Source organism: Thalassophryne amazonica, chromosome 18 (assembly GCF_902500255.1).
Source record: "Thalassophryne amazonica chromosome 18, fThaAma1.1, whole genome shotgun sequence".
Lineage (NCBI taxonomy): Eukaryota > Metazoa > Chordata > Actinopteri > Batrachoidiformes > Batrachoididae > Thalassophryne > Thalassophryne amazonica.
The window spans coordinates 59930288-59942338 of record NC_047120.1 but is presented as its reverse complement, the minus strand read 5'-3'; the positions used below and the strand labels follow the sequence as shown (position 1 = coordinate 59942338).

General features: G+C 39.9%; 1 protein-coding gene across 2 annotated transcripts in view; it reads right to left on the bottom strand.

The window, feature by feature from the left end:
• The window catches only part of LOC117530362 (transcription factor COE3-like), a 78128-nt gene extending 66663 nt beyond the window's left edge, over positions 1–11465 (bottom strand). For both annotated transcript variants that reach the window (XM_034193213.1, XM_034193214.1), the window contains exons 1-6: positions 11344–11465; positions 8659–8815; positions 8324–8387; positions 8146–8201; positions 7804–7877; positions 5790–5858 (exon numbers count right to left, since the gene is read on the bottom strand). In XM_034193213.1, coding sequence (XP_034049104.1) covers positions 5790–5858; positions 7804–7877; positions 8146–8201; positions 8324–8387; positions 8659–8815; positions 11344–11465 — 542 coding nt within the window. The remainder of the gene's footprint in view (positions 1–5789; positions 5859–7803; positions 7878–8145; positions 8202–8323; positions 8388–8658; positions 8816–11343) is intronic.
• Between the last annotated feature and the right edge of the window lie 586 nt (positions 11466–12051).

Sequence of the window (12051 nt, the reverse complement as noted above, 5' to 3'; positions counted from 1 at the left end):
TTAGGGACTTTAATGCTAGTGTTGGTGGGGACCATGGCTCCTGGCCTGACTGCCTTGGACACTTCAGAATTGGCATGATGAACGACAGTGGCCAGACACTGCTTGAACTGTGTTCTTACTGCAAGCTCTGCATCACCAACACATTGTTCAACACAAAGCCACACCACTGAGTGTCTTGGAGACACCCAAGATCACACCACTGGCACCAGCTGGACTTGGCAATCACCAGAAGCACCCAGCTGAAAAATGTATGCATCACACACAATTTCCACGGACCACACAATGATTTGTAACAAACTATGATTCCTGCCACAGAAGAACCACTAGTCGAAGCACAGAAGAACCCCAACCATCAACACTGCAAAGACGTCCGATCTGGGTCTCAGCACTCAGTTTGCTGGCTGTATTGAAATGGCCCTAACAGAGATGCCAGTAGTCAGCACAGCTGAAGAAAAGTGGAACTTCCTGAGGGACAATCCACCCACAGAGGATGAGCTCAGCAAGGCCATCGACTATCTCATCCACAGCAAAGCCCCAGTGAATGATGTCATCCCGGCAGAGCTTCTCTAGTGTACCATGCCCACCCTCCTCCCCCGCCTCCATGGGCTGCTCCTCCAGTGTGGGGAGGAAAGTTCAGTCCCCCACAACATGCGTGACACTAACATCATCACCCTATATAAGAACAAGAGAGATCGCAGTGATTGCAACAACTACTGGGGTATCTCACTGCTTAGCACCGTGGGGAAGGCATTTGGTAGTACTGAAGAGACTGAGCGAGTACATCCCGAGTCTCATTGCAGCTACAGAGCAGAGAGGCTATGATCTATATCAGGGGTGGGCAATCATGTGCCATAAAGGGCCGAGACACTGCAGGTTTTCCGTGCAACCAGTCACCTCAGCAGGTGATTTCATTAATGATCAGGTGTCTCAGCAGGTGATTTCATTGACAACCAGGTGTTTATGTTCAGAGGAGAAGCTCATCAGCAACCCACCTGCTGAGGTGAATGGTTGCATGGAAAACCTGCAGTGTCTCAGCCCTCGATGCCCACCCCTGATCTATATGATCTTCACAGTGAGCTACAGGAGACAGCTCCAGGAGAAGTGCCGAGAACAGAAGAAGCCTCTGTACCTTGCCTTCATAGACTTAACCAAGACCTAAGATGTTGTCAGCAGGAAGGACCTCTTCAAGCTCCTCTAGAAGATGGGATGCCCACTGAAGCTGCTGTAATCGTTTCATACCACGAGGACATGAAAGGCACTGTACTGTTCAACGGCTCATCCCCCTTCTCCATTGAAAGCGGAGTGAAGCAAGGGGGTGTCCTAGTGCCCACAGCCTTTGGCATCTTCTTCTCTCTGTTGTTGTCCTATGCCTTTGGTGCATCAGTTGATGCAGTCTTTCTCCACAGGCGATCAGATGGCAAGCTGTTTAATCTCTCATGACTGAGTGCAAAGACCAAAATCCGTTTGCTGTTTGCCGATGATGCTGCTCTAGCTTCCCACACACATGCAGGACTCCAGAGGCTGATAAATTGCCTGGCACATGCCTGCAGGGTATTCGGTCTCACCATTACCCTAAAGAAGACTAACTTGATGAGGCAGGATGTTAGTGAGATAACCAACATCACCATTGGCGATGTTGGGTATCTCACTAACTAACTAACTCACTCACTAACTCACTGTCCTTGACGACTTCCAGGGTGGAAATCGTCAAGGAATTCACGTAACTCAACTCAGCGATCTCTAAGAACTTGTTCCTCAAGGTTGAGATTGGCAAACACATTGGCAAGGCCGCATCCACCATGGCAATACTGTCCAAGAGAGTATGGGAGAACAACAAGCTCACTACAAATACCAGGATCTCTGTGTACAGCGCTTGCGTGTTTAGCACCCTACTGTATGGTAGCGAAACCTGGACAGTATACACAAGACAAGAGCGCCGCCTCAACAGCTTCCACCTTTGGTGCCTGCTGCATATTTTAAGCATATCTTGGCAGGATCAAATACCAAACAGGGAGGTACTTCAATGGGCAAACATCTGAGCATGTTTGCACTCCTGTCCCAGTGAAGCCTAAGATGTCTTGCCCATGTTCACTGCATGGACGATGGATGCCTTCCAAAAGACGTTCTGTATGGCAAACTCGCATCAGGCTCCAGACCAGTTTGCCATCCAATGCTGCGATACAAGGACGTTTGCAAGAGGGACATGAAGGCCACCAAAATTAACCCAAGTACATGGGAGACCACTGCAGACAATTGCAGCAACTGGCAGCACACCATCAAGAAAGGCGCACAGAGAGCGGTGGAGAAGAGAGGACAACAGTGGCAAAACAGGAAAGAACGACAGAGGATGAGAGCAGCTTCTGCCTCTGCACTACCGAGTGCCTTTCTGTGCAGGCACTGCGATAGAAACTGCCACTCAGAAATCGGACTGTTCAGTCACAGGTGTCTCTGTTCAACAGCAAAATTACATCTCCGGCGCAGTCCATTGTCTTTCGAGGCAGAAGGAGATGACAACAATGAGTTGTTGTTGTTGCTCCCGTTTTGTTCAGGGTCGCAACAGCAGATAGATCCGCACTGGTACTTGGCACAAGTTTTATGCTGGATGCCCTTCCTGTAACAACTCCAGTGTTACCTGGAGAAACACACACACCCGATGGCGTTTCAGAGAGGTCTCCCATCCAAGTATTAACCAGATGCCACACTGCTTAGCTTCTGAGATCTGATGGGATCACACTTACACAGAGCAGACCCACTGCAGATGACAACAGTGAGTATTCAGACTAGTCAAAAAGTTGAGGTGTGGTTTAGTATTAAAATTGAATTTAAACCTGGTTTAATCAGACTGTAGTCATGATCTAGACTTGAGGGCGAGTTTAGATATTGTGAATTTCAGCAGTGCTACTTTGCAGCCTGTGCTTTTTTCAAATTTGTTTGACTTTGCTCTGAGACATCCTGACAATTTGTGGGATCCCCAAGAAGTTACTGGTCATTATAGCCAGCCTATGCAGCTAGCCTAAGTGCTGTGATTGCTGTAGGCAGCAGAGGTAGAATCCCCCCACCCCGATACTGGTGTTCCTCAGAGACGTGTTCTGGCTCCTACTCTGTTCAATGCTTGCATGGACTGGGTGTTGATCAGGTTGTGGAAACCAGGATCTTATGTGCTTTTGGCAAGGAAAGGTTTACCGACCTTGACTTTGTAGATAATGCTATGATGTTTCAGTCAGTTTTAGAACTTAGTTTAAAGCCAGTTTGACGAGAGTCAGGCTATAGTCCGAAATCTGTATTTTCATAAAGATATAGACTACAGTCAAGCTTTCATCTTAAATCTTAGTTTAAATCCAGATTTAGTTAGACTACAGTCAGTCTTTAGTCTTAAATCTTAAAATAAATCCAGATTTAGTGAGACTACAGTCAGGCTTTAGTCTTAAATCTTATATTAAATCCAGATTTAGTGAGACGACAGTCAGATTTTAGTCTTAAATCTTATATTAAATCCAGATTTAGTTAGACATCCGTCTGACGTTAGTCTTGCAGTCAGACTTTCATTTTAAAGCTTAGTATAAATCCAGATTTAGTTAGACTACAGTCAGCCTTTCATCTTAAATCTTAGTTTAAATCCATCTTTAGTTAGACTACAGTCAAACTTTCCTCATTAAATCTTTGTTTAAATCCAGATTTAATCAGACTTCAGTCTGACTTTAGTCTTAAATCTCAAATCCAGATTTAGTTAGACTGCAATCAGACTTTCATTTTAAACCTTAGTTTAAATGCAGATTTAGTTAGACTACAGTCAGACTTTAGTCTTAAACCTTAGTTTAAATCCAGATTTAGACTGCAGTTAGACTTTAGTCTTAAAGCTTAGTTTAAATCCAGATTTAGTTAGACTACAGTCAGACTTTAGTCTTAAAGCTTAATTTAAATCTAGATTTAGTTAACTACAGTCAGACTTTAGTCTGACAGGTTAGTTTAAGTACAGATTTAGTTAGACCACAGTCAGACTTTAGTCTTAAAACTGAGTTTTAATCCAGTTTCATTTTGAGGCTGAATGAACACAGCAGTCTAAACCTGACATATTTCCCATTCAGTGCACTCCACCAAAAACACAGGAGACCGTCTCATCACGCATTTCAGCAGTCTGAACACCCCCCCCCCCCCCAAAAAAAAATCAGCAGCCATTCCCCTGTATCCTCCCGCCTCCGTCTCTCCCTCCCCCACAGCCTGAGAGAAAAAGATGGGGGAGCACGAGTAAAGAGGAAGAGGGGGAGGCGAGAGGACAAAAGTGAGTGATTCCTCATGGGAGGAGAAGGAGGAAGAGAAAAGGGGGGGGGTGTTTCTGACACCCGCAGGTGATACAGGACCGAGTAAATGATTAGAACAACTGGCCAATCAGAAATCATGGAGTGGCGATCAGAAACATGGTTCATACGCCGTCTCTGTCTTTGACCTTCATGAGCAAACACTAGATTGAATTAAGTCAGATTTTCAGCCCAAAAAAAAAAAAAAGAATCATTTCTCGCTCACAGATCAGATGGGATGCTTCATCTTTGTCTTCAAGATGTTTTTAGTTTTTTTTTTAGTTTTTTTTTTTTTTTTAGAAATATTTAGGCTTGTATTTTTCAATGAATTTGTTAAACTTGAAGCTGGACTTTCTGTTTTTTGAGGAAAGTTTTCCGTCTTGTGATGAACTCTGGATTTACTCTGAATTCTTGACTGATGACTTTGACACAGACAGACAGTCATACTTCCTGCACAGTGTTCTTGATCTGGCCACCTGCCTTTTTGTTTGTTTGTTTGTTTGTTTTTGCATTTTTATTTATTTTTATTTATTTTTTTTTTTTGAGAAATCATGCAACAGTTGACCTTTTAAATGTAAATAATAACACACCTGATCACTTTCCAGTTACTTTTGGACCCTTAATTCCAACACTAACCACCTTTAAATGTAATCACCACCATCTTCACCAACACTTAGATCACTGCTGGAAAACAATCCAGATCCAGATCAGCCGTACAGTCCTGATGATCCCACTAGTACATAGGATCACACAGGTGTTCTGACAGCAGTACTGAAGACTTTAAAACATCCCAGAATCCTGACCTGGACTTAGACTTAGCTGGTCCTGGAGTTAGACTGACTCACGGTGACACTCTTCAGCACTTCCAGTTTTCAATCACAAACAGACACAGACACACAAAGGTTTTCTTTCTGGTGTTGGATCTGTGTGTGTGGATGAAACATCTGACACTTGAACGTCTGTGTGACTGCTCCTGTACACCTGCACATGTCTCACCCCTCCAACACACACATCTACACGTGCACGTATCACACATACATACACACACATCTACATGTGTGCGCGCACACACACATCTACACGTGCACACATCTGACCCCTCCAACACATACACATCAACACACGCACATATCACACACACACCTACACATGCACACATCTGACCACTCCAACACACACACATATCACACACATCTCCATGTGCACATATCTCACCACACATGCACACACACCTACATCTACACTTATCCCCCCACACACGCATATCTCATCCACTGCACCCACAGACACACACACCTGCACATATCTCATCCCCCGCACATGCACACACATCTACAAATGCATACACCTCTTCACACACACACCTACATGTGCACTCATCTCCCACCACCATCATGCACACACACACACACACACACACACACATACACACACACTTATAATTATCCCCTGATCACCACTGTCATCACATACACACACACGTGTGTGTGTTACCTGTCAATGATGACGGGGTCAGACGGCGTTTCGTTTCGGTTTCCACAGCTCTTCTTATCACAGCAGCGACTGACACATGGTTCATGAAACACAAAATCAAGAGAAGTGTTTCAGACGATCAACTTCTCAGTTCATCTTTTACCAATAAAAAGATGCTTTTCTCTGTTTACGTTCAAGTTTAAACAAAAATAATCGACTGTGGACTACATGTCATACTTCCAATCAAGCACTTCATTTATACAGGTGCTGCAGGTACCACAGTACATGTTGTACAGAAAACACTATGAATGTGTAGCAGTGCTGCGTTATCCATCACATACAGGAGAAGAGGCTGCAGTGTGCTGGTCGTTGCTGGTGCGAACGCGGTTTCCCCTCTGAGGGTTGTCCCGCGTGTACCTTCCCTGCATTCCCGAGGAGCTCACAGCTGTGGTGGCTGATCGGGATGGATGGAGGGAACGCGTTTGATGGAGGATGATGACTGCTGCACATTCATAGATGATTTAGAACCCAGGTACTATGTCGTACATTTATTATAGTGCTGAATTAGTACTTTTACTACAGATCATATAGCATATAGTAGTTAGAGGTAGTACATGCACTTTGGTCATGTCTGCTTGTTTAAGTAAATATTTGGTGATTATGGGCTTATCACACCTTCACGATTTAGCTAGAGTATGCGACATATCAAAAATGCTGCCGATACGCCATTCTACGGTAGCTGACACGTTCACTGAGTTCTGTGGTCCTCTGTTACATGTCAAAAACATCTGCATACATCAATATGTGTTGTAGATAAGTTCTATAAGTTACACATAGGTTCAAACCAAGTTACTCATAGGTTAGAAATACGTTTTGGGTACACTAGACATTATCTCGATTTATTTTGACTTACTTATTCAATGTCGCCAGCATATTCACCAAATTTTTCACGAGTCAGCATAAAATTGTCATGGTGTGATAGACGTATAACTTACAACTAATGTGTCAGCAATTGCATAACTTACCTACAACTTATGGCCCGCGTATGCAGGACGTATCAGACATACACTAGCATGCATTAAAAATATTGTGCATGCACAAAATTTTTTGATGACCTTGCCGTACTACGACGTATACCAGTGAACTCTAAAAAAATGAGCCTCTGTCTCAAAGAGAAAAAGTGATGTAACAATTTGCATAGATTTTTTAAAAGTTATTTCAACTTAACTAGGGAAGTCTTGTGGCATTAACTCAGTTGAAAGTTGAAATAACTTAAAAAAAATCTATGCAAATTGTTTCATCAATTTTTCTCATTGAGACAGCAGTTTCTTTTTTAGAGTGTATGCTTCAACGTCCGTTTATAGAAAATGTACCCGTAACTTGTTAGACGTACGCCGGCGCAATAACCAAATTTTTAATACGTCGGCATATGCAGGCTAAATGGTCAAGGTGTGGCAGCGCCGTTACATTAATAGGTGTATAACTAAAGGTTTGGTTGTCCTTCATAGACAGCGTTACGCTCACAGCAGGAACATATGGGACGCAAAAAGATGTCAACTACGTGTACAACATGTATGTACAACATGTAGTACGGTAAAGTAAGTACATTTTTTATAGCTCAAAATCACATGCCATATATACAGTAGTACAGGTATTGCATGCAATATTAGCACTCAGGTGCACTGGTAAAAGACATCGATAAGGAAGCACAGTATACACACAAGTACAAAGAACAATGTAAGAACATCTCTACTGCTACCTAAATACATATAATTAGAGGAAGGACAGTAGTACAGTATATACAATAGCACGCATGTTTTCTTGTAAAACGTGACTCACATATTTAGTAGTACACTTAGTACAGCGATTGTGCACGCAGTATTATGGGCAGTGTATCATGCAGTAGTTGGTGTTCTTGCAGTAGTATTGCAGGCAGTACTCAATGCATTAGTAGTAATTATAACCTTAGCATTACAAGTGGTATACCATGCAGGAGCAGTAGTAGTAGTCTATGCAGTAATTGAGTAATTGTTACCTGCACATAATCTCGTGTGTGAGCAGAACTCTGCACATCTCTGGGTTCTTGTCTTGACCTTCATACATGATGGCCTGTAACATGCACATGTGCACACTCAGGTATGATGGGCATGTCTGTCTCGTTAGCATCATTATGAGCCAAGCGAGATCGCTGCTTTTAATTTGAAAGGTCTTCCATTGCCAATACTAGACATGACAGAATTCAGTTTCTTTAAGTACGGTGATTTGATCTGCTTGAGGATTTGATGAGCTAATTCATCAGAGTTCATTTGTTATTGATCAAAAACAATATTTTGTTAATTGACGAGCAAATTACCGCAATCATTAATCAATATCTCACCTGTTTGGTCATGGAGTCAATCAGGCGGACGTACAGATCTTGTTCCGTCCTCACTCCTGCTCAACCAAATACACTGTTATTATTCAGAATTTATTGATTACGTTGCAATCAGATAATTAGATATGCGGAAGTGAAGCTGTGTCGTGGTGGTGCTGGGCAACGAAACAAGCATACCCACCGTTACTGTAGAGCAGCTGTAGTTTGTAGTGAATCCCGTTGTTTGTTTTTTCTCCCGTCGGCTCCTAGGAAACGAAAATGTAAAAAAAAATCATACAAGGGTGACATTTAAAAATAAACCTCATTAGGAATAAAAAAAAAACAATCAATGAATTGAAAAAAAATTAAAAAGAATTTATGTGATTTATTTTTATTTTTACACAGAGAAAAGTGCAGGGTGTGTTTGGTTCATATCTCAGTTCTGTCCTCACTCTGGGGTGTATTTGGTTTCATCTCCTATTCAACACTGGTTCTCTGCCGTAGCGTTGTTGTGTGTTTGTTTGGTTTGTGTCTCACCTTTTCTTTCTCGACAAAGTCGACATAGGCGGTTCGTTCAATCTCAACGGGCTGACCCTGCCGGTCGTACAGCGCCAACACAAAGTGGAAGAAGTTGGACTTCCTCAGGTTTGATGGTGGTTGTTTCTCAAAGTGAGCACGAGCTAACCCCACACCGCTGACGGACACACAAACACACAGACTGCTCACACGGGTTCTATACATCAACACTTTAGACAATACAAGGAAACCGCAGTAACCTGGAGGAAATTTACACTGAACCACTGATCAATTGAAATAATTCCACATTAAAGTCTTCCTAATGCATCCTGAAACTGTGGCAAAGTAGAAAATAATTCCAACGCTCCTCACCCAGCAACAACAAGAAGTCAAGACTCAAGTGACACTGTTATCAAATTCATCAACAGATCAGTCAGTCAGTCAATCAAGCAATCAATCAATCATTGGTTTATCTTCAAAATTAGAAAACAAAAAATAACTAAACTGATATTTTTTCACTTCAACAATGAGACTTTAAATAAAAAATAAAACAGAAGAAAATCAATTAAATGCAAAACAATGATCTAAATTTAAATTAACATTTAAGTTAAACACAATCAGCAAAATTCAAATAAACATAATCCATAAAATTGAAGTGAACAAAAAAAAAACTTTAAACATTTGGAAGTAAACAGACCTGAAACATGAATTAATTTTCAAAAATGAATAAAAGTTATAATCAAACAAACATTATCAAACTTCAGCACTTACATTTAAGCAAAGTGAAAAAATAAAATCAAAGGAAATGGAAATAAACTATAATAAAGAGTTACATTTAAACATTAAATTGCAATATAAAAATGTAATGAAATATATTCTAATACACCATCTTAAACATTAAGCAACTGCATTTAAACAAACATTAACAAACATATACATGCAGAAACGTATTTTCAGCAATGAAACTGAAGCATCTTAGTGCAGTTTGAATCTGAATTAAGATTTGAAAGTAATCAGATGAAAAATTGACCATATATGCACACACACACATACACACACACACACACACACACACTGATTGATATGGTCAGTCATTTTGATCAATAAGAAAAATCACCTCAGGGGGCCAAGAAGCAATTTAGCAAATGTTCTCTCATCTGAAAACATTTATCTTTAGTGTTGTATTTGTTAAATACTAAAGTCATCAAGATAAATAAAGCACATTGCTTCAAAACATTAAAGATTAATTAATGACAATTAAAAGTAATGTAACAGTTTAGCAGGACTGATGTATTCATAGAATATATTCAATAACAAATGTGACACTAAAATGTTGAATTACTATTGAATAAAAAAGTAAAAAAGCATGTTGTATGTGACAGAGGCTTAAATCGGCAACAACAGCAACATTAATGTAATCAGTAAAACTAAAATAAATTGGAGTACAGTCTCAGACACACTGACTGTTGAAGGTTTTATTTTATGAATTAAGTCATTTTAATTTAAAAACAAAGTTATTTACATGTTTATACATCTCATTTTAAATGAATGTTCTAAAATTTAAATGTGGCATTTGTGTGAAAATTAGGTTTGACCTTTATTTTAATTAATAATTTAATACATTTTTGGGATGCTGATCTAATGTTAAGTGTTTCAGCTTGATTGGATTCTGGTCTGAAAATATAAATTCTACACAAATATAAAAAAAAAAAATAAGCATGAAATTCTTTCACTTTGAGCTTTTCTTAAAGCCATTTTTGCAACATCCCATTTGAAATAACATTTCTCACAAAATAAAATCTGGACATTACTTTGATTTTCTGTTCTAGGATGTGCAGCTTGAAGGAAAAATGCCTGAAACATGTTCAGGAATAAAAAGACTGAAATGAATAAACAATTTATTCTGAACATTTCAATTAATCTGTTTATTTTTCAGAAATCAAAGATAAATATTGATAGTGGATGATACACATGCTCATTTATGATGAAGTGATTGTGAATTATAAAACCTGACACATGAATTACTGATGGAATGTTTTAATTTGTTTTAATAGATTGATTTCTTATTGTATTTTTTTGGCCTGAAGCTTTGAGTCAAAACCGTCATTTTAGGATTTTTTTGTAACACAAGTAATATGTTTTATTTAACTGTTCACATCATGTAAAGTATCAGATTTTGATCAAAATAATTTTTGTCCTTGTTTCTCAGAATAGCAATATTTTGTCTGGAATAAAAAATGTCATTTATAAAATAAAATAAAATCCTGATACATTTCACCTTCAGCAAATAGCAGAGAATTTACAAATATCTCTTTAAACTTGTAAAAAGAAATATTATTGATCATTTTAAAAACCGATCATTTTTACACATAAAGTGAGTCAGTTTTTATTAAAGTATTAATATAAAAAAAAACATTTCTACACATTTCATCATCAAAAATGCTGATTAATCTTTCTCAGAAAATGTGAAATGTTAAACAGAGAATTTACATGTTTTACATGCTGATTCAGTTTTATTATTTCCAGTGTTTTAGTTATTTAAAACAAAATTAAAATATGAGTTTGTGGACTCCTAAGATCATAAATATTAAAATGATCAAAGTATAATTTGGAAGACGATTAACATTTTAAAGGGCCAATCTGCTCATCTCGTGCTCCTCTGGGACTACACCTCCCAGAATCCCTTTGGGTCGGTGGGGATTTTACCTCTGAGCGGCTGTGTTGGCGTCCACCACGCCGGCCGAGTGCATCCAGGAACGAACAGTCAGTGGCTCCTCCTTCATACTAGCAGTTGCACCGCGGGAAAGATTGTCCTGGATCCCAAACATTTCGGAATACCACCAAGGAAAAAGCACAGGACAAAACGAAGAGGAAAAACTTTACTGGACAGACGCAGACAAATGTTTGTCTCTGCTGGTCATCTTCTTCCTGAGCATCGAAACGATGCAGAGTTCAGCAGCACGAGAAGAAAACAGAAAGAATAACATGAAACTTTTTGTCTACAAAAGTTTTAACGGTGGGGAAGGGGGATGTTCTTATTTTTTATTTAAATTTTAAATCTGCCAGAATTATCTTTTTCTTTTTTTCAGTTTTAAGTGATTTTAAACGATATTTTCCGTCTCTGCTTCACAGTGAACCCCAACCAGAAAAAAAAGAGGCAGAACAGAAAAAACAAAAATAAAATCCTCAGAGGAGGAAGAGTCGGGTCGGCGAATTGAACGCAAGCAAAATGGCTTTTTTCTTTTCCCCAAAGAGAACAGAAGAAGAAAAAGAAGAGAGACAGGAAGAAGATGGAGGGATGAGGAAAGAACAAGGAGGGATGAGCAACTCTCAGCCCTGCGGCCCCACAGGACTGGACGCCAAACCCCAAAAACCCCACGGGTCTTCCTCAGAGCCGCTGACGCCATCAGAGCC